Raw genomic sequence first — 23,785 nt, 5'->3', positions numbered from 1 at the left:
AGTTTCTTTTGTGTATCTGTTTAATTTGTTTTTCCCATTCCAGAGTGGGTTACAATATTCTGGTGTAATTGGCCTTATCCAGAACAGCAAATGACAACATGAGGCATAATCCTCAACGTGGGACATCACTGAAGCCTTCAAAGGATCTGCTTCAAATGACTGTAAGCTGAGAGTAATAAAAATGCTTAACACTGCACCAACAAATGACACAATATAGTCATAAGCATCAACAATAAGCATGGCCAAGTGGATACTGATCCTCTTCCCTCCTTCCTAAGGAAAAGAGAAATATTGGGAGATAGGTGTGGCTGGACAATGACCTCTGGTCTGATCTACCCTGCTCATTTCTATTGTTGTTTTCCCTGTCATTTGGACATCTCACCCCAGGTTTTCCTTGAATCAACCAGACTACTTCTAGAGCAGGATTTTATTACTAATTTCAGATCTACCTTTCTCAATTTGTTAAGGCTATTCACACTTCAAACTATAAAATCAAGCTTTCAACAACTGCTTTCTGAGGACACTTGCTGCTAAATATTTGAAGGCAGTTACATATTGCCTCTGGAACACCTCTCTTTCTCCTGATACTTCAGATGCCTGTCTCTCTCACAGCCCTCCTTCACTGCTGTGATCTCAGGCAAGCCTCCCAGAAAATACTTCCAGTTAGGAAGCTGCACAAGCCATGGTCCAAATGACTGGAGAAATTGAGACCATTATCTGAATAAATCAAATATCAGATCTCCCAATTCATTTGAATATATTCTAAGTCATTAAATCTCTTTTCAAAAACCTATTTCAGACCTGGTATTATGCTAGGTGAGCAAAACCAAATAAGGTTCTTGCCCTCATGGCTAACAGCCTAACATTACATAATAATCCTCAACATTTATTCCTGTTTATTATGTGATAAGCACCTTTTCTGACTTGTGGATTGTGAGATTTTCTGCCAAACTAGTATGAGGTATCCACTAGTATAGAAAATGTATCTTAATGATACAAAATTAGTTTTTGCTTTTAACTCAACCATCTTCCCGCCCTTTCCCAGAATATATGAACTCAGGCTTGCTCTAGTTTGAGAAGAGGGCGGGGCACAGACAGCAGGTAATGTCTTTGCAGGGCTTGGCAGTCCAATTTGCATCCTGTGGGGGAACTTCTGTCAAAGCACAACCTCTTGCCTCTGTTTTCTCAGCTAGTTTAGCAGACCCAGGAATTGAACCCGAGTCCTCCTGCCACAGAGCTCACGCTCTTCCTCCCTGGACCCTTCCCCTTTCATGCCTGCACTCTGCCTCCACACAGAGAGGGACAGTAGAAGCAGCCAGGCGGGAGGGCACGGGGGAAAATATCAGAGTCACAATTCTCCCTTGTTTTGAGAACTTTCGATGGAATGAAGGACAATATGCTTCCTTGCCTTTCTCCCTAAATATTTAGTAGCCATATTAAATATTTGTCGTTGTAATAGTGACAATGTTTTTTTAAGAAATACATGTGGATCATCATTGAATGGGAAAATTTTTTTCAGAAAAAAAAATAGTTGTTGTAATGAGGATCACAGTAAGATATATATATATAGAAGATTCCCATTATGTCATATTCTAACTTAAATAAGCATTTATGTTATTAGAGTATGCCACTGTTGTGCAATTCAACAGGCAATTTTCGAGGATGTAGTATATTCAGGGTCTGTGTTGTGACATATGCATTCAGATATACATCAGAGAGACACAAATTTACACAGAAGGAGGTGAGAGGAGGAAATAATGGGGTGAGAACAAGAAGAGGGAGGGATTGAAAATGAACCCCAGGTTTCTTACTTGAGCTACTAGATAGATGCGACACTGCATAACCAGAGGGCAAAGAAAAATAAGGATTTTCAGGATTTATTGTTTCCTTTTTAAGCTTTAATTTTTTTTTTCCATTTTGAGGTTGTTTTGTTTTGTTTCCATTTGATGCTCTGGTCGAAGCACTGTGCTCCTTGGAGCTTGGCCGTGTCATGACCTTTCTCTGATTATTTGCATTTTATGAGTCCAATTAGGGAGGATAAAATATGTCTTTAAGAGATCACTGCCATCCTAACGGCCCCTAACCATCCCTAAGGATTCTTTTCCTGACAATAAAGTTAATTATCTTTTAATTATTTTGTCTTTTCAAAACGATTACATGCATTTCTGTTCATCTATGGCTATGCCTCTGTGTATCCACCCTTCCTTCACACCACTTCTCTACAAAGAGAAAATACATTTACACCCGATTTAGTGGAATCCAGCAGTAGACACCAATGATGTCATCAAAATCTATTGAAAAAAATATGATTGATCTTCATTTCAAAATTTGAAAAAAAATGGGGAAACTAAAGGTTGTTTTATGATTGAATGAAGACACACTTCAAAAAACTGTCAGTCTTCATGACTGTGACAAGCATCCGTTTATAATTTGTTGTTACTCATGTTTTCCAAAATATGTCTAAGTTATTCAACTAATTTTACTCTTTCTCACAATTCTTATAATTTCAAAGCAAACTGTGAAGATGCATTTTCTGCTGCAGCCATTACTCTGGTACAGCATAATCAAAAAATTACTGGAAGAAATTCCGTTCTGCCATTTAGCTTGTTATCAATTCTGCGCCACTCATGTGAAGTTAGAGGATGCACAGCGCTTTGCTTTCTTTTCTCAGATCTGACCTCTCACCATCTTCCCCTGCCCTTGAGCCTGGCACCTCGCAGGTGCTGGCAGGCGTCAAAAAGGCATGGCTGGCAGCCAGACCGAGCCTTGCAGTGAACGCTTAGGGAAGCAGACTGACATGGACTCAATAACTAGCACAATGCTGGACACAGTGCTCAATAAGGATCTGCTGACTTAATGGATGTGCGTGCTGCCTCGCAGTTGTAAAGGCTTCAGGTTGATAACATGGGGCTAATTGGCTGAGCATTATAAATGAAAACAGAGGGCTGCTTAGCTCTTTGCTCCTCCAAAGTCAATACAACTGATTTAAAGGCTTCTTTTAGACATACAAAACTTTTATTCATTTTTAATATCCATGTCAATTGTTTCAGCAATGTGGAAAAATAAATATTCTCAAGCATTTTATGTATTGTTTCAAACATGAAATATACATTGACAGGGAAGAGCAGGTAGTAAATTTGAAGGTAAGTTTTAGAATAACACATGGTTCTATTACATAACTTACCATGGTGGCCAGATGTTAGCTATTTATAATATAATAGTTCTTGATCAGGAGCTGGTCTAAATTCAACAACTCCAAGGCTATGTAGTTTGAGGACTCTACAATTATCTGAAAATTCCAAGAGTTAGTGTTCCCCATTGAATTCTTCTATTAAATGTGAGTTCCACATTCTATTATATGATAAATATGAAATAAATTACAAACAACTTATATTATTATTTGTTTTATAATTTACTTCTTAGATCTTCTTTTATTCCATGAAGTTTATATAGAAAAAGAAATTTTTCTAGTCACATTTCATCCCATCTCTAAAGGTGTGGATATTCCAGACTTCTATAAATAAACAGAACTTTCAGGTGTTCTGGGCATGTGCAGCTCTCTGACTAACAACCACCTCCTGGCAAATTCATGTGTCCTTTTCACATCCAAATTCTTGTCCCCATCACTGTCCTCAGCAGGCAGCTACATCTCTGAAACATTAATGTTCTGAGAGAAAATAGTTATGCTTTTATTACTTTAAAAAACTACTAATATGATTTATATTTGAACTGCTATGATGATTCCAATACCTTGTTGTAGGACCATGTTTTTATTTAGTCTAAAAATGAGACACTGAAAGAATTATCTGAATAAAGAAAAACATCTTATTCACATTGGTGTTTGCCCTCTTCCATCTGTGAATAGCATTATATAAAAAATAAGAATAGGTTATACTTTATAAAATGTAAAGGGAGGAGAAACTAGAAAAGTGTTACATTATCTCAGGAGATTTTGTTTGGTTCTAATATTTATTGTCCACCAGAAAGTAGAATGAACTACTTATCATGGCCCTCTCCAGGTAAATCGGTATACAAAGAAACAGTTCAAATACAAATATAAGAACTGCTTAAGTTTTCATTACTAATAATTCATCCAGTGTGGACATTTCCAAATGCTGAAAAACATTATTTTTCTCTGACTAGTCCAATAAATCATATTAAAAAATAGACTTTGAGAGATTTGTTTGCCAGCTCACATTTTTTTCATAAGTTAGAATTACTAGTTTGAGCCTAATAAATTCCCATTCACATATGCCAAAATATGTGTTGTGACTCTTAGGCACTGGCCTCCGTTTGACAGGCTGGTTTGTGGCCATCCCACTATTCAAACTTTGGAACTTGGGGTTAACCTTAGTTCTCTGTTTTTCTGTAGATAGAACTAAATGCGTCTAGTTCAATACATGTTCCCTCTCACATGCAGATGTTCTTTATTAGCAATGTTTTATGTAGGAAAAGTTAATGGGATATAGTGACAAAGGAAATTACTTAAAATTATAAACTGCTTTATGTAATTGTCCACTGCTGTCTTCTTTATTCCTCACTATCATCTTTCACATATGAAAAGGTAATGAGAATAAGGGCTCAGAAATAATAAGATGATTCGGATTGTATTAAACCATTTCAGTTTCTCTTTGTTTTACTGTAAACTCTGCTTCCATGACTAAAATCATCATAATTATCAAGGAATGACTTTCCTCCCCTTCACCCCCTGGGGTTACAGAGAACAGAAAAGGAGGCATTTGTCACGCAGTGGTATATTCTGGGACAGCTCACTCCTGTGAGCCACATCTGCCCTTTCTTCCTCCCACTTTTAATTAACATTTGGAAAATAACTGTGATGTTAGTAGATAACAAAGCTGGTACAAGAGACCAGGAAAGTGATGTGAGTTCTGTCAGTCTTCAACCTCACCAAGGAGGATGCAATCGAGTGTTTTTCTTGGAAAATCAGTCCTAGTCAACACATATTCAAAGCAATGTGACCTTGAGATATATATGTCTAAATAAGAATAGCACAGACTGAAGCATCTTGCAGGAATATAAATGAACCAGGAAGAGGAAGAGCATCCTAAATGAAGAAGTTAAATTCAGAAAAAGGGCTGTCAAATGCATTTCCTGCTACTTACCTTTTCTGCTGACTGGGCTGTACCAAAAAAGATGGGAATGAAAGCTAACCAAATGATGCAGGTGGTATACATGGTAAATCCGATAGGTTTGGCTTCATTGAAAGTCTCTGGAACACCTCGCGTTTTAATGGCATAAACAGTACAAGTGACCATCAAGAGGATACTGTATCCAAGTGAACAAATGAGCGAGAGATCAGAAATGTCACACTTGAGCACTCCTCGGGCATTTTCTGGATCAAGTGTCCGTTGTTCTCCATAGTCGATGATGGTGTGTGGAGGATCCACAACAAACCAGACAAACACCCCAAGCAGCTGTATGGAGATGAGGCTGAAGGTAATCACCAGCTGGGATGCTGGACTAATAAACTTGGGTGCTGTGACAGATTTCTTCCCCTGCTCAAATATTCGGTGGATACGGTTTGTTTTGGTCAGAAGGGCTGCATAGCTGAAACACATACCAAGTCCCAAGAAGATCCGTCGGAAGGAACATATGACTGTATCTGGTGCTGCGATCATTAAAAAGGTGATTGAATAACAGAGAAAAATTCCTGTTAGGAGCACATAACTAAGTTCCCGTCCTGAAGCTCTCACGATAGGTGTGTCATTATAGCGGACAAAGGTCACAATCACAAAGGTGGTAGCGATGATCCCAAGTATTGCAACAAACACGGGCACCACGGCCCAGGGAGAATGCCACTCCAGTTTGATGATGGGGATACGCTGGCAGCCTGTGCGGTTGATGTTTGGCCTCTGATCCAAAGGGCAGAGTTCACAGGAGAGCTCATCCACCTGGTAGTTGTAACCCTCGCAGCGCTCACAGTGCCAGCAGCAAGGGACCCCTTTCACTGTTTTCTTCCTTTCCCCAGGCTTACAGGGCAGGCTGCAGACAGACGCCGGGTGAGTGTGTTCTCTATTAGCCCACTGCATGTCTTCCACCTGTGGGTATAAAAAATTAATGAGCCTTCCATTTTTCCCCCATTTATAATATCCTAATCCTAGCCACAGGTTTGTAATAAATCACTGAATGCTGACAGTACAAATACAGTTTACCATAATAAGAGCCCAATCTCCTTCCCTGATATTGACTTTATGAAAGTGTTAAATGATTGGGTCCAATAAATCATTCACATCATCAACTTGATGAGTGTCATTAGTTTCCATTTACCTCTTCATTGCTGACCAATCTGACATTTGCAGAAAGATTTATTGGCCCAAACAATTTTAACACAAAAAGAAAAAATAAAAAGGTCCATAGGATATTTTAGAGCTAATCACAAGTATAAATGCCAGAATCTCTGAAACACTGGATTATGATATAAACATACTTAAAAGATGATCTATGCCTTTCTACTGTACTGGGGGAAATTCAGTTCACACTGTGGCAATTTTGAAAGGAAATGGCAAAACAAGTTAACTTTAATCTCTGTCTCCTCATGTGTTCATGGAGATAAGAGCACTTTGGTGCTTTGTTCCTGTTTAGTTTTGAAACTCACTTTTTTTCAGGTTTGTATTTCCACATTGTGTGGAAGACCAGGCTGACTGAGATAGCTTAATGGTAATGTTTTCCATTGAACAAAAGTCATCCAATAGGTGATTTAAAACACTGACATTAACTACAAATGAAGGAGTCTCCCTACTGTGCAGAATATTTGCCTTACAGCTTTAAAATTCTACCTTATAAATCACAGAATACTTTATTGAAATAAAAATATTTTTGGACAGGAATGGTACCAATTGTAGTACCAATTCCTTACCTTGAGTTTGTTCCTTATTAGACATACAATAAATTTACTAGAATGCTAGTAGTTAAAAAACCCTAGAGATGATAACAGACCATGAAAGCCAGTTATGAAAGCCAGTTGCTATAATAGGTAAGGTCTATGAAGGAAATGATCTGTTCACTCATGTGAACCAACAGTGGATGACACACAATTTTTCCCTTCAACAGATAGTTGCTTAATGCATGAGGAAGGAAGGATAGAAAGGGCAGCACGCAGAGATCTCAGGAATAAAGGCCAATCTGAGAGAAGGACTCAAAGAAGCATGGAAAAGGGAAATGAAGGAATGTGTGAAAGGGGGAAACCCCTTATTTTTCCAGACCAGCCTTATTAACAATCCTTAAGAATCATGATACTCTGTGCTAGTCACTTTCCAAGATTGGTCTGTGATAACCTCTCCTGAAATGCGTGCACTCACCTGGTCCTCTCTCACTTTGAATAGGAATGATCTATGTAAACAACAGTATATTCCAAAACTGTTGGCATGTGATTTCTGAGGTTAGGTCATAAAAGACACTTGTGGCCTCTGATTTGCTGTCTCTTGCATGGTTCACTCCAGGGGAAGCCCCACAGTGTCAATTCTCAGGCAGCCCTATAGAAAGGAAGGGAGGAATCTGCCAGTCCCGATCACCAACTTGCCAGGCATGTGATGGAGCCACCCAGAAAGGCATCCTCTGGTCCCAGACGAGCGTTTGAAAGATGCATCTCTAACTGACATCTTGACTATAAATTCAGGAGAGTCTCTGAGGTTGCACAACACAGTTAAGCTGCTCCTGAATTTCTCCTGAATTTCTCATTTATAGAAAGCATGTGAGATGATAAATATTTGTTGTTTTAAAATGCTAAATTTTGGATTTTATTCTTATAGCAGTAGAAAATTAATGCAGCTTGGAAGCTTACTCATTCTATGGACTCTATCATTCTAACATTAACAATCTATTGAGAAACCACACCCAGGAACAGGTGCCATACATCTTTAAAATATCAAGCATGCAGTCTCAGAAATATTCCTTCATCACTTTTAATGCTGTCCCCACCCTTTGGCAACCAAGTGATTGAGATTGTTCTTATGCTTTTATTACTTAAAAAAACTTTTCTTTCTTGAAATCTTCTTTGAATAACTGAGGTCAGAGAATCATAATTCCTAAACTCAATTTTTGCAGAGGGCTATCTAATCCCCCCCAAAGTGGAGTAAAGAATTCATTTCTAACATCCTCCCTTGGGAAAGGAGATGCCACTTCATGTGTCATAAGGTCATATAAGACGATTAAATCTATTCTGTGAGCATAACACACAAAAAACTAATCTATGATAACTACTAATTTTCCATTAAGTGTTAATGACTTTAAGATTTTATTTACTTATGAGATTGTATGAAGAAAGGAAAAGTGTTAAATCAGAAGCTCATACTGGCTTTCTTCTAAAAATATTGAGAAAAATTGAAATGCTCCACTGAGTAGTTGAAATATTGATTTTATACCATAATGGGCTCATAAGATAATAAAATATTTTCTGAAGGTAAACTTTGTTTCAAAACTAATTATTATAAAACCAAAATTGCATTTTTCCTGGGACTTGTATGGATTTTTAATATTATAGTCCGAAAACATTAGCAAAAAGAAAAATCTCCAAAATGTTAAACATCAGACTTGACAGAAACTTTAAACTATGCTATTATGACTGGAATATGAGGTGTACCCCCAATGCTCCAGTGTTAACGCATGAATATTCAGAGGTCAAATGGTCAGATTATGAGAACTGTAACATAATCAGTCCCTTCTAGTTTGAATGAATTAACTGGGTGGTAACTGTAGGTAGGGACTTGGCTGAAGAGGTGGTTCACTGGGGGTGTGCCCTGGAAGGGTGCATGTCTGTATGGCCCCTTCCCCTCCTCTCTTTGCTTCTTGGCTGCCATGAACAGAGAAGTAGTCTTCCACCATGCTCGTCTGCTATGTTTTGCCTATCCTTGGGTCTAGAGTAATGGAATTGGCCCGCCATGGACTGAATCTCTAAAACCATGAGCCAAAATAAATTTTTCCTCCTCTAAGTTGTCCTGGTCAGGTATTTTTGTCACAAGGATAAAAATCTGACTAACACAGTTATCATCTCTGGTGACATGTCATAAGTTTCAATTCTCTATATGCTTTATTTTCTGAAAGGAAATATGATGCATTAACAAAGTGCACCCATGTTGGGTAAGTCTCATTACATAAGATGAATATGTATCGTTAAAACCTAAATATGAAACTTTTCTTGATAAGTCTTCTGTGCATAGAATCAATGGATAAATGTTTTTCATAAATGAAAAATAAAGTTATAATACTACAGAAAATGCAATGTTTTAATAGTTGTGAGGTGTTTAAATAAAAATATATTTAAATCATGCATGCAATTTTTTTTAATAAATGGAGATTAAGTGTGTTTTAGAAAACATGCTTAATATGTGTCTCTATTTTCATCAAGAAATCTATTCATGTATGACTATACTATGGACTGATATTATAGGTAAGGTCTGGAGACCAATCACTTATTATCCACTTCAAAGAATGACAAATGACATATGCCTGGAGGAAGATCTTATAAATACATTGATATTTAAAACTAATTACTTATTTTATATAGTTTCTAAATGGTGATTTTAAATAATACTACTTGAATGTGAATTAAAATGCTGCATTTCTACAACTTCTTTATTAAAAACTTAACAAGGATCATTGGATCCTTTTGATTGCTATAGTAACAAATTATTACATCTTTCATCATAAGTATGAAGAAAGGCTTATACAACTATTTTTAAAAATGGTCTTCCTCCCCTTGGTATTATTCAGATATTACAATGTTTCTGTCCAAAACACATAGTCTAACAAATGGATGATAGTTATATAGATAGACTTTTCAGGGACAAAATGATAGCCCACTCCTATCTTGACATTATTTACCAACAATGATTCATTCAGTAGGTTTCAATCCAGTAGATTTCAGAAAATGTTAACCATCAGCTGGTTTCTACTGCAAAATCCTGTTATTTCTGCAGAAAACTACACCAGCAATCACACAAGCAGAAGTTTCTGAGTGACTGTGCTTGCATCTTTAAATCTTTAATCTTTCCAGAACGGTCATCCCAGAGCAATGTTGCAGATACCCTTTAAAGAGAACATCATTTTTAGAGAATAATTTTCTTCTGTATAGACTTAATAACTCCTGAAAAAAAAAATTACAAGAATGTTTCACAATTGAAAGCCCCATTTTAATTAATAATTTCCAGTATTCATTATAAAATTTACTCAATATCATACCTCTATTACAGATGATTCAAAGATATTAAGTATTATCTTCATTAATGTGATTATCATAGAGTGGAAATATTTTAAATATAATTCAGAAGACTGACATCTAGTCATACCACTTTTAACTATTTTCATACTGTACTATAAGTAATCATAATAGTAATAATCAGTTGGGTGACTGGCTTGATACCCCAGGAATGGAAACTCATCTCCTCATTTGACTTACAATAATGGAAGATTATGCATGCAAACATTTCCAGTGACAACATGAATTTTTTAAAACTCTTACTTATCAAATTCCATGTAATAAATAGGTTTTACAAGTGTAATCAATCTGCATGGGAACCTAAATTATCAAAACTTGGTATCATATTTTGCATACATGATTCACAGTTGAATGAGTATATTCCAGCACAAAATTGTGTGTGTGTGTGTTTGTATGTGTGTGTGTGTGATATAAAGGGAGGTATGAATATAAATACTAACGAAGACATTCACGCATTTCCTTTGGGTCATGCTCAGCTTTAAATGACCACAAAAGGGACAATGTTTCTCTCTTCTTCAAAGTGGTAGATTTGTTGTCTTTTGAAAATTGAATATGGTTGAAATGATTCCCAGATTGAGGTCCTGGTTGTCTGTGATGTTCTGAATGTACACAACCTTTAAAAATACAAATTTCCTATTTTAAAGGACAATTTAAAATGAAATTGAGCAAAACAATTTCATTTATAATAGCATTGAAAAATAAAATACTTAGGAATAAACTTAGTGAAAAAAAACCTGAAGATTTATTAACTAAAAACTATGAAACATCATTGAAAAAGATAAAACGAAGCCCAAATAAATGAAAAGAAATCCCATGTTCACAGATCGGAAGTTGTACTATCATTAAGACAGTAATACTTCCCAAACTTATCTACAGATTCAACAGGATCCCTATCAAAATCAAGCTGGCTTGATTGACAAGCTTATCTTAAAATTCATATGGAAAAATTAAGGAACCCATACAAGGTTTTGAAAATAAAGAACAAAGTCATAATACACCGATTTTAAAACTCACTACAAAAGGATTCAGTAATCAAGAAGTTTGCTACTGGCATAAAGTCAAGTTAATGAAATAGAACTGAGAATTCAGAAATTAATGTGCACATATATGATCACTGATTTTTGAAAAGATCAGCAAGAGAATTCAATAAAGAAAGAACAGTCTTTTTCAATGATGCTAAGACAATTGGATGTGTATACACAGAAGAGTGAAGGGAGATTGCTACTTTGTATTACTCAAAACTTAACTCAAAAAATTATCAAAGACTTAATGTGAAAGCTGAAACTTTTAAAAACAAAACTCTTGGAAGAAAACAGAAGGGAATCTCTGTGACCTGGAGTGTACTAATGGATTATCAGATATGAAAACAAGAGCAGAAGCAACAAAAAGACAAAACAAGTCAAATGGACTTTATCAATGTTGAATACTTTTGTGTTTCAACAGAGACCATAAATGTGAAGTGAGAGCCCATGGAATGTACAAAACCATTTTCAAATCATAGATCTGATAAGGTCTTTGTATCTAGATATATATTTTAAAGAAAACTTCTAAAATTCAGCAGCTAAAAAATATGTTCTAAAAGGAATTAACAAATTGTATATCTTTTTCTCCAGGAAGATATAGAAATGGCCAGTAGCACATGAAAACGTACTTAGAGAAATAGAAATCTTAAACACTGCATCCACTAGAAAGATTATTAAAAAAAAAAAAAGACAATTACAAATGTCAAAGAGGATATAGAGAAACTGGAACCCTTTGCATTGCTCTTGGCAATGTAAAATGATACTGTAGCTTTAGAAAATAGATTGGAAGTTTCTTGAAAACTTAGAGTTGCAGAATGACTTAGCAAATTCATTCCTAGGTGTGTATCCAAAATAACTTAAAATTCATACTGACAGAACAATTCATGCATAAATGTTCATAGAACATTATTTGTAATACAAAAAATAAAACAGAAAGAACCCAAATGTCCATTAACTGATGAATGGATAAACAAAATGTGGTATATCTTTACAATGAAATGTTATTCATCATTAAAAGAGGGGAAAGAGTACTGATACACACAACTAAATGGATGAACCTTGGAAACATTATGGTAACTGAAAGAAGCCCATCATAAAAGATTATATGTTGTATGATTTTATTTTATAAGTAATGTCCAGTGCAGGCAAATCTATACAGACAGAAAGTAGATTAGTGACTACTGGGATAAGGGAAAGAAGAAAATAGAAAATGGTAGCTAAAAGGAATGGCCTTTCTTGCGTAATGATGAAAATAGCCTAAAAGCAGATATTGTTGATAGACCCATAACCCTGAAGATATGAAAAATCACTGAATTATGTACTTTACAAGGGACAATTTTTATGACACAATTTGTCTTAAGTCTGTTTTCTGTTGCTATGAAAAAAATAGTTGAAACTAGATAATGCATGAATAATAGAGGTTTATTTAGTTCACTATTCTAAAATCTGGGGAGTCCAAAAGCATGGCACTGGCATCTAGTAAGGGTCATCTTTCTGCATCATAACATGGCAGAGGACATTTTACAATGAAACAGAGCAAGTATATTACCTTGGGTTTCTTCCTCTTCTTATAAAGCCACCCTTACCATCATGGGAACTTAACCTTCATGACCTGATCTAAAGCTAACCCCTTATGGCCCACCTCTAACTACCATTAACATGAATTTAAGGATTAAATTTTGGATGCATAAAGTTTGGGGCACATAGTCAAAGCATAGCATGGTTTATTCCAATTAAACTGTTATCTTAAAAATATGGAGACTATTTGAGTTGATACTTTCAGTTTTAACACTCAGTTCTTCATAGTTATACAAAAACAAATTACAAGCTCATTTTACTCTTTGGCTCAAGGCACAAAGCTCAGTGTGAGAATTCAACAGTGATTAAGACAGGTTTTTACTCTCTAGACACAGTGTGAGTGTGAGAGAGAGATGAATAAAAGACAGTCACAGCTTAGCATGAGGCTTGGCTCCCTGAGAGAGGGTTAGAAAATGGTGCTGGCTTGGGGTGTCACTCAGTGGTAGAGCACTTGCCTGACATGTACAAGCCCTGGGTTCTAACTCTAGAAACATGAAAAGGAGAAGGAGAAGGACAGGAAGAGGAAGAAGAAGAAAAAAGAGGAGGAGGAGGAGGAGGAAGAAAGAAAAAAAAAAATGGTGTTGCCAGAAGAGTGTATGGTAGGGCCACCAAGTCCAAGTGCAGGGTTCATGGATGTATGAACAGCAGTTTGAAGAATGTGTAGAAAATAAGACATAAAAGAAGTCGCAAGAGCCAAGCAAAAACAAAATAAAAAATACTAAGACATTGTCACCAATAGCCATGAAAAACTGGAGAATCTAAAGATATTAAGAACATGAGTGTGGCAGAAATAGTGGGTAGGGAAGAGGGTGGATCATAAAGAGTCCTAGAAGCCATTAAGAGGAGTTGGGATGTCACCTTGAAGGTAGGAGAGATCTTCTATAGGGTTTGAGCCAGAACAGAGATGCTAAATCTTGCTTTAGAAAGAATCTCTGCAAAACATACAATCATAGGTCATTTTTAATACAAGAAAATTTAAATTTGTTTGCTTTAATTTCTTAAAACTACTAAGACAAAGCACAAGCTTGTATTTTTATTTAGCATACTTCATACTCCTATGTGTTCTATCCCAAATCCAAGAAAAAAAAATAATTGAAACTGTCCAAATCAAAGTTTCTGTAAAATCATGATTTAATAGCATCAAAGCCATGACAATGCGTGTTCTTCAATGTGATTGCATTTCCAATTACTTGATCATGTAAGATTTCAATAAAACTCAAAAATCTATTCAGAAAAAAAAAAAAAAAAAAAGAATCTCTGGACTTCAGGGTAGAAAGAAAGCAAGCCCAAGACTGGATAAAGGTCAATTAACTTGGGGCTGATGGAGAATTCCAGTTGAGAGGTAATGACAATGGGAACCTGCAGAATGGCCATGGCCATGGGGTGGGGTGGTGAGGATTCTGCCAGTTGCTTCTTTAAGAGCCACAACCAATTTTGGTAGATAGGGAGTTTCAGGTCCAAGCACATGGAGGAAGAAGACTCTTGAAGCCAAGAGGCACTTGGAATCATAGAATTCTAACCACTAACTACATCGGTGTGCTAAGGGGCTCTGCCCTAGGCTGAGTCTTGCCAATCCCCTTCCACAACCCATATGTCTATTCATCAGTGCCACAGAATGCGACTCTTTGGAGAACGGGTCTTTAAAGATATTAAGGTAAATGAGGTCACCAGAGTGGACAACTAGTGTTTTTGTAAAATGAGGAAATAAGGATATAAACTTATACAGAGGGAAGACCATATGAAGACAAAGATTCACATCCATGAATCAAGAAAAGGCCTCAGAAAGACAATTCCACCATCATCATGATCTTGAATATCAAGACTCCAGAACTCTGAGAAAATCCATTTTCACTGTTTAAGTGGCTCAGTCCATGGTGCTTTCTTCTGGCAGCCTACACAACTAGCACAAACTCTAGGTGGGGCCTTCTCATGATGAGGTATGTTAATAAGGTAGCTCACCCATCAGCTTTATTAGCCAATCTGTGTATTGCATGGCTTTCTACTAGGGGCTCCACATACAGAGATAGATTTTTTTATTATTATTATTATTATTTTTATTTTTCCAGACTGCATTTTGATTCATTGTACACAAATGGGGTACATCTTTTCATTTCTATGGATGTGCATGATATAGATTCATACCATTCGTGTAATCATACATGTACCTAGGGTAAAGATGTCTGCCTCATTCCACCATCTTTCATACCCCTGCTTTCTCATGTCCTTCTACATAATCTAAAGTTCCTCCATGCTTCTTTTACCCCCACCCCCCACCCCCATTATATATCATTATCCACTTATCAGAGAACCCATTTGGCCTTTGGTTTTTCTGTGATTGGCTTATTTCACTTAGCATGATATTTTCCAATTCCTTTCATTTATCTGCAAATGCCATAATATTATTATTCTTTACAGCTGAATAATGTTCCATTGTGTATATATAACAGAGTTTCTTTATCCATTCATCTGTTGAAGGGCATCTAGGTTGGTTCCACAATCTAGCTATTGTGAACTGAGCTGCTGTAAACATTGATGTGACTGTGTTACTGTAATATGCTAATTTTAAGTTCTTTGGGTATTGCATCATAAAGCCAAAGTCAGTGTGATAGTAAGTGATTAACCAGTAATGTTGATGAAATTATAAATGATATGAAAGAGGCAGGCAAAAGATACAAGGTAAATGCAGAGCTGGGGCCCTGCAGCATGGACACGGAGGTTGTGGGGGTGCCGCAGTGGGGCGGCAGGAGGAGGTTTTCTCCAGGAGGCGAGGGCGGTCATGGAAGATACAGAGTTAATGAGGACGACAGGGAAATGTATGTAGGTAGGACAGATCCCATGAGCAAAGACAGAGGGTAATGACTATGAGCAACCTGACATGGTTAGGAAGGTGTCTATGACCCGGAGGAAGAAGGACAGCCACTGGCCAAATCGGGAAAGGGTGTATTAGGAGTGCCAGGTCCTCAGACATTATGCTCGAGGGCATGGAGAGGATTTTAGGCAGATTTTTTGCTGCTGTGACTAAAAGGACCCAACCAGAACAAGCGTAGAAGAGGAAGAGTTTATTTGAGGGCTCACAGATTCAGAGGTCTTAGTCCATAGAAGGCTGGTTTCATTCCTTGGAGCTCAAGGTGAGGCTGAACATTGCAGCAGAGGGAGACAGATCATGTGTTGATCAGGAAGGAGAGAGAGAGAGACTCCACTCTCCAGATACAAAATATATACCCCAAGACCACGCCCCCAGTGAACCACTTCCTCCAGCCACACCCCACCTGCCTCCAGTTACCACTCACTTAATCCCATCAGGGATTAATTTACTGATTATGTTAAAGCTATAACACAATCATTTCTCCTCCAAACTTTCTTGCATTGTCTGGTATGTGAGATTTTTAGGGACACCTCACATCCAAACTATAACAGGGAAGGATTGAAGGATTTTAAGCAAATAAGCAAACATATGACATGAAAATATTGTTGTTTTTTTTTTTAATGGTTTTGGTGAGGTCATAGGAGTGACAGATCGGATGGTGGTATAGCAGCTCAAGTAAGAATCAGGGGAATGCTACCATGATGCCAGGCAAGACAAAGGCCTGTGAATATGTGAGAGGGGTGGTAACAAGGAAAATGAGATGAATTTAGATATAATAAGGACAACAGAAGTCAGGGCAGGAGAGGAACCAAAAGATGGCTTCGAGATTTCTGATCTGTCACTCATCCTTAGCATTCACTAACTTCCGCTTCTCATATCTGATTCATCACTAACCTACCTGGCCATATGTAATCATATTCCTGTGTAACTGCGGGATACTTGATGACACTTATTTATTGAAACTTCTTAGTTCTTGTAGTGTTCTTCCATCGTACTTTTATAAGATGTAATTATGTACTTGTTTGCTTTTATTTTTATTTAAAGAACTGCTTGCTTAAAATTTTAGTTTATGTCACTAAGAATCACGTATAGTTTTTAGTTAAAATACATATTCCTGATTCTTAGAACTTAAAGCTCAGTAGGTTCTTGGGTCACTAAGTTGAAATTTCAAAAAGTCCTCCTCCTTCTAATGATGCTTACACAGTAATTCTGAGCCAACTTTAGTAAGCACTAATTTGGTTTGTTTGTTTGTTTTGACAGTAGGGGCCAGGTCAAATTTTCTACCATTGCATCCTTATAGCCTAATGTGGTGACTTAGACCTAATAGGGATCCATAAATATTTGTTGAGTAAATGGAGAAGGAATGAAAGGACAAGTGAATTAGAAGCCTGGTCCTTCATTGAAAAGGCAGTAGAAAAGAATGACTGGTTTTAAAAAGCAGATCATGACTTGGCTCATGCACATATGAGTCAGGATTGCCTGGAGGAAAGTATCAAAAGCACAATCATATGCAAAGCAATTGAGGCCATGAATATTTGAAAGGGAATATTCACCAATGGAAATGATAGAAAGTATAAAGGGAAGAAGGCACAAGTAGAACCCTGGACAGAAAATAATGTGGGAAGCAGATTTAGGAAAATCAGTGAGGACTAATACTAAATAAAGAAATAAATGTTTGAATACAGCCAGATGGAAAGTGAGAAAGAATCCAGATGAAAGTCCAAGAAATAGTTGCAATGAAATAGTTAATTTCAGAAATGAGGAAGTGGTCAGTGTTGCCCAAGGACAGTCACATTTCATGAAGAAAAGATGTGAACATCTAGGGTCCCTGGTCACCTTCATGAGATAAAATTTAGCTCTTCTGTGAAGTCCTCTCTGATCTACATTACTTTCCACAGGTAGATCTCGTCCTCCCTGGTTTTCAAAAGTCTCTAGTACATACCTTTATTATAGCTCTAGTATACTCTAATTGTCTAATGATGTATTTATTTTCCCTTCAGATGGAGAATACATTAATCTCAGGAACATCTTATTTTACCCCCCATCACCTATCTGAAGAAAGAGGATAGGTCAGGAATTTCATGTTTGACAAATATACAAACTGATTAGTAAAAAGAATGCATTGGAGACATATCTATAATGATACATTTACTACTGCTCTCCACTAGGTATTTGAGGAGCCTGGCTTTAGGCAATAGGCAGATCTGAGTACTAAACTTGTTCTTTCCTAAATCTCTAAGGTTTCTAGGTTATTTCATCCATAGCTTCAGAGAAAACAATTCTGAGGAAACCCAGCACACCGACACACACCTTTAGGGAATGTTGGAAAGATACAACATGTTAAGATCTTTAAAAAAAAATGTAAATGACAGGCAGGAACACTGCACATCCTTTGACTTGAGACTGAGAGGCAACACTAGAAAGAAACTACCCATTTCTACCGATAATTAAATATAGCAGGTCTATCTGACAATTGTCAGCAGCAACAAGTAAAAAGTCACTGTCTCTGAATTTCATCCAGATCTGCTCTGTTTTGCTTTCATTTTCCCAGAAGCTCAGCTCTTAATGCTGGTTTTGGTAATTGCCACCCCAGATGTGCCATCGTCCACTCTAGCTGTATGCAGAGAAAGCCATGTATTGTGGTGCCCTGTACCTAGACTGCGTTTGTAACAGATCTGAAGTGTGAGTGGAGGGTATGTTTGTGGGATGAGTACCCTAAGGGAAGAATGCAGAAAGTCTATCCTGCAGTGTTTTTGCTTCATGGGATACAGCAATCCTATACAAAGTTTCCTCCCAACACAGCGGATATGCAAATGTTCAAGGAATGTGTGGTATTTATCATGAGGGTACTGAAGCAGAATAATCACTTGGCGTAAAATTTATGCTCATTCCAATTTGAATACTATAGGATAATTTTTAATCATAAGCTATTGAGGTATGATTGCATTACTATGTTCATGATTATTATATTTTCGATGACCAAAATTAGTTTCAAATAATTTTCTTCAATACAGCTTTTAATGTAGGAATAATTCATCTAAATGTTTTCCATGTAAACAACTACTTTAATTTCTCAGAATGGTATTAGTATATGACTTTTTTCTGACTATTATTCAACCATATTGATAATATTTATTTGACTTAAAAGTCAGTTAAATCTTAAAATATAACTTATATGTCATACATGAATATCCATATTAAGTAAATGTACCAATGTTTTATGGTAACTAAATTTAATTAAATGGATCCTTCATTGATAAAGATAAGTGGAAGTTTATAGTATGAAAATCAGTCCAGGAGTAAAATTCTCCAATGGTAATGTTGTAAACTTTCAGAATATTCTATTTAATTATTCATATTTCTTATTTTCCTGCATTAATCTATTAACGCATGCAGAAACTGAGATAGTTCATTATAAAAGATATTTTGAACAATACGATACATGTTTTCCTCAGTGAAAAACACTTCTCCATTTTCAGTCTTACTCCATATGGCTCAATGGACATTTATTCATAGAAGACTGGAAGAAGCAGAAAGCTTCAGAATACTAAAAGGATTCTGGAGAGAATTTTCAGATGCAAGTCACTAATATTTCTGAATGAATACAACATAAATATAACAACAACAATAATTATAATAGCAACTAACATTTACGGATGGCATACCGTGTGCCAGAAAGTGTTCTAAGAACTTAACATTAGATTGTTATAGCAACCCAGTGAGTTAAGAATCTGCTTCCCCACTTCTCAGCAACATTTTTTTAAGGAGTCACAGGGAATTAGGTAACATGCCACACATCACACAGCTATTTAATGAGGGTTAACACACTGAAACCCATTGGACCCAAAGTCACATACCAGTTCACATTTTATTAGGAGCTCCACATCACTCCCAGGGTAATGCATGACACATAATAATTTAATATATATCTTAAATATTTTATAAAATTGACTGCATCAGGAACATCCATAATAGGAAGCAGGGGAGATAGGAGGCAGTACAGGAGGCATAAGACACTTAAAATAGTAGTCTAGGTGAAGGGAATATCACCCTAGACAGGAGAGACTCTACAGAGAAACACACAATGAGTCTTATCAGAAGGGTCATTTCACTGGGAATGAAAAAGGAAGGGTGAATCTATAATAGATGAATAAAGAAGAATTGAAATAATGTGTTAATCATTTATTTAAAGAGTTTGTTCACATAGGACATGCAATAGTTTGGATCCTGTGTGTCACTCAAGGTACACATGGCACAGGGTTGGTCCCCAGCATGGAACTACTGGAAGGTGGTAGAAATTTTAAGAGGTGGGGCCTAGTGGCAGGTCTCCAGATAATTGGGGGAGAGTGTGACTTGGAAGGGGATTAGGAGGCCCTGAATCCTTCCTCTCTTTCTTTCAGTTGTTAGTCATGAGGTGACCAGATTTGCTCTGTTATGTGCTCCCCACCATTGCCACTTGGTGCCCCCACCAGAGGTCAAAAAGCAAAGAGTTCACCTGATCATGGGCTAGAACTCTAAAACCATGGGCCAAAATAAGTCTTCTCTTTTATAGGTTAAATATCTCAGGTATATGCTACAGTACTAGAGAGCTGACTAACCTAGGACACCTTAGAATAAAACAAAATTGGGTTTTACATTTTGAAAATACAATATATACTCTTGCTATAGTTCAAATCTCAAATGTCCCTAAAGTGCTAAAGTCTTGATCCCCAGAGCAGCAATGTCCAGGGGTGATGCTTTTGGAAACTGATTGGATCATAAGGACTTCAACCTCATCATAGGATTAATCCAATTGAGTAGTTAAGATTTTGAATGGGCTGCTGGAAGGATGTGAAAACTACTCAGGTGGGGCATGAATGAAGGACATAGGTCATTGAAGGCATGCCTGTGGGGACCTTATCTGTCTCTTTCCCTTTCATCTCTCTCTCTCTCTCTCTCTCTCTCTCTCTCTCTCTCTCTCTCTCTCTCTCTCTCTCTGATTCTCCACTGCCATGACCAAAGCAGCTTTTCTTCACCCTTTGCTATATACTTCTTCCATGGTGTTTCTGTCTTGAAGTCAACTGACCATGGATTAAAACCTCTGAACCATGAGGCAAAATAAAATTTTCCTCCTCTCAGATTTTTATGTCAGATATTTTGGTCACACTGACAAGAACCTCACTAATTGAACCCTAGTGATTCCATTTCCCTTGTAATCATAACACTGTTTCCCACTAAGACAGTTCTAACTATTTCATTCCATCTAAGAGAATCATAAAGGTTACTGCATCCATTTAGCATGTCTTATTTAAAATACTGCTAAATAGTACTGTTTCTGAACAGTTAAACAAAGGATCTCTTGGATGCAGAACAACTGGCACTGTTGGAATCGGGGTGTTGCATTGAAATTAGTTGTACCAAGTGAAAACTACATACTGTATTTTGAGTTTTCCAACCCTCTTCTCTTTTTGGATCCCAGAATACTATCAGCTAGGTATTTGAAAATACAACTTTGGGAATGTTTAGATTCAGCAACCTAAAAGAAAGGTCCAAGTGTTTGGACATTAGGGGATTTCTCAGGGAAACCCACTGTCAAGAAACAAATCCATGTGCAGAGAATTTTAAATCAGCTCTTTAAAAAAACATGTCACTAATTATGAGTGGAAGTCAAGGATCCTAAGGTACTTGAAGAAATTTCCTACTATGAAAACAGATATTAAATCATACAAATAAGAGAAAAAAGCAATTTGGAGAAAGCATAGGTGATGTGTGGAGAGAAAAGTGTCTAAAAATTATTCATAACTTCAGAGATATTTTTAAATGCACTCATGAAACAAGTTGTATAAACTAGTCAGAGAGCATGAAAAGTCTTGTAAGTTAATTTAATTATTATTAGTAGTAATATATTTATAGTTATATTATCAATAGGAATCATTAGTTATAATTCTAGATATCATAATTATAACTTCAGAAATGCAAACAATAAACAAATTAGAAGGTAAACTTGAAATAATTTCTCAGAAATTAGAGCAAAAAACATAGAGAAATAGATCAGAAAAAAAGTAATTAAAGTGTCAGTACAAAAGACCCAAGATCTATAATAAGAATTCAAGAAAGGGAAAATAGGAAATTGGGATTATCAAACAAAAAGTTCCACAATGAACGCATAAAATTCTAGATTAAAAACTCCTATTAAGATTCCCACATGATACAAAAAATATAGAAACATCAGGATATATAGTCTAACATTTCAGAATACTGGGAATAAATAGAAGACCTTAATATATTTTGGGGCACTTCTCCCCATTCCCAAATAAGGTTGCAAAGAATAGAGTATCTGAAACCTGAGAACCAGGAAGTAATGAGAGAGACCCTTTCCATCTGAAAGGAAAATGATTTCCAATCTTGATATCAGCAACCTATTTTTCAAATACAATAATAATAAAATGAGGATAAAAGAGGTGTTTTATATATTCAGGTTCTAAAAGAAAAAATATGTAAAACCCATATCCTTCATTCCTCAGTCTCAGGAAGCCTAAATAAGAGAAAGTAAAGGAAGGTGACAGGGGTTGGCTATAGAAAACAGGAGATTCGCCACAAAAGAAAGGTGGAAAACATCCCCAGAATGACGAACAGGAAGATTCTGAGAGGCAAGCTGTGCTGGGGAGAGAGAGTCTCAGAACATAAACTTATTCGTTAACCAGCTGTCCTCTAGGAAAATATGGGAGTTAATTGTTTCCAAGTACATATATACGTTTTTAAAAAATCCACTAAGCAACCAAACAAATTACTTTTAAAGTAATGATTATTAGCTACAGGGAAAAATTCCAGGAAAGCAAAAGTAAAATGTACTCGGTGGCAAATTTTTGAACAGCATCTACGTGACCATGATAACATAAGTCATAGTGTTCCTTTATTGGGAATATGATAGGACAGGAAGTACAAATGGCAGTGGAGAATGGGTATCGGAGATAATTCCTGATATTGCATAGTATGAAGTCAATATAAACTGACATCACAGAAAAATAAGTAGAAAGTAAGTGTAAGCCTGATATTTACAACCAAGGATAAAACACATTAAGAAAACAAATAATTGAATGTAATTGCCTTGGGCCTTTGGATATAAAAGCAGAAGTATGGGGGCTCACGTTTTCCAGATAAGCCTTAGGACCAATGAACTTTTAAATAATATTTATAAAATGTTTAATAAACATTTTTTTTTAACAAGAATCAGTTGAAACCAATGATAAAAAGCCCAATGAAAAAAGAAGACAAATAAGAAACAGAAAAGTTCAGGGAACTAGATATGAAATGTCAAATAAAAATCCACACGGCAAACATTGGGGTACAGAATAGAGTTTGTATAATCAAATTATTGAAGTGAAGGCCAACTTATAAATCTCAAACAAGGGAGGGAGAAAAGGATAGACATAGAAAAATGATAGAAAAGGCATTGGGCTTCATCCTCAGCACCGCATTCAAAAATAAATAAAATAAAGGTATGTGTCCATCTATAATTAAAAAATATTTTTTAAAAAATAAAGAAAATATGGAAGGAAATAGAAGACAGAGACTATGGAGAAAAAAATACAGATAATTAACTTTATTTATTTTTTGGTACCAGGGATTGAACTCAGGGGCACTCGACCACTGAGCAACATCCCCAGATCTGTTTTGTATTATATTTAGAGACAGAGTCACACTGAGTTTCTTATTGTCTCACTTTTGCTGAGGTTGGCTTTGAATTTGAGATCCTCAGCCTCCTGAGCCACTGGGCAGATAGTTAACATTTCTGAAGGAGAAACCAAAACAATTGTTAAAGAAAATAAAGTATAAAGAAAAAAAGCGTTTTTTGTTTGTTTGTTTGTTTGGTTTGGTTTGGTTTGGTTTGGTTTGGTTTCCTGCAGAAACATCCATGGAAATAAATTGAAAGTCTAATCAATAGGAGAGACTGGCAAAAACATAAGCTATTTTGGGTAGGAGTTTACAAGTGAAAGAAGATGCTAATAAAATTCAAATTTGACCAAAAATGGTTATCTAGGGAAAAAAATTAAATGATACTCCCAAACATCGCTATCTCAACACAAATGCAGACTAAAAGGAAGC

General features: G+C 36.3%; 1 protein-coding gene across 4 annotated transcripts in view; it reads right to left on the bottom strand.

Annotated features, from left to right (window-relative positions):
- GRM8 (glutamate metabotropic receptor 8) overlaps window positions 1-23,785 on the bottom strand; it is a 777,053-nt gene that overhangs the window by 86,245 nt on the left and 667,023 nt on the right. For all 4 annotated transcript variants that reach the window (XM_079152225.1, XM_079152223.1, XM_079152226.1 and 1 more), the window contains exon 9: window positions 5,124-6,059. In XM_079152225.1, coding sequence (XP_079008351.1) covers window positions 5,124-6,059 — 936 coding nt within the window. The remainder of the gene's footprint in view (window positions 1-5,123; window positions 6,060-23,785) is intronic.

This window comes from Sciurus vulgaris (genome assembly GCF_902686455.1).
Source record: "Sciurus vulgaris genome assembly, chromosome: 8".
In the NCBI taxonomy this organism is placed as follows: domain Eukaryota; kingdom Metazoa; phylum Chordata; class Mammalia; order Rodentia; family Sciuridae; genus Sciurus; species Sciurus vulgaris.
The sequence above is the reverse complement of the archived record's forward strand: the minus strand, read 5'-3'. Positions and strand labels throughout refer to the sequence as shown.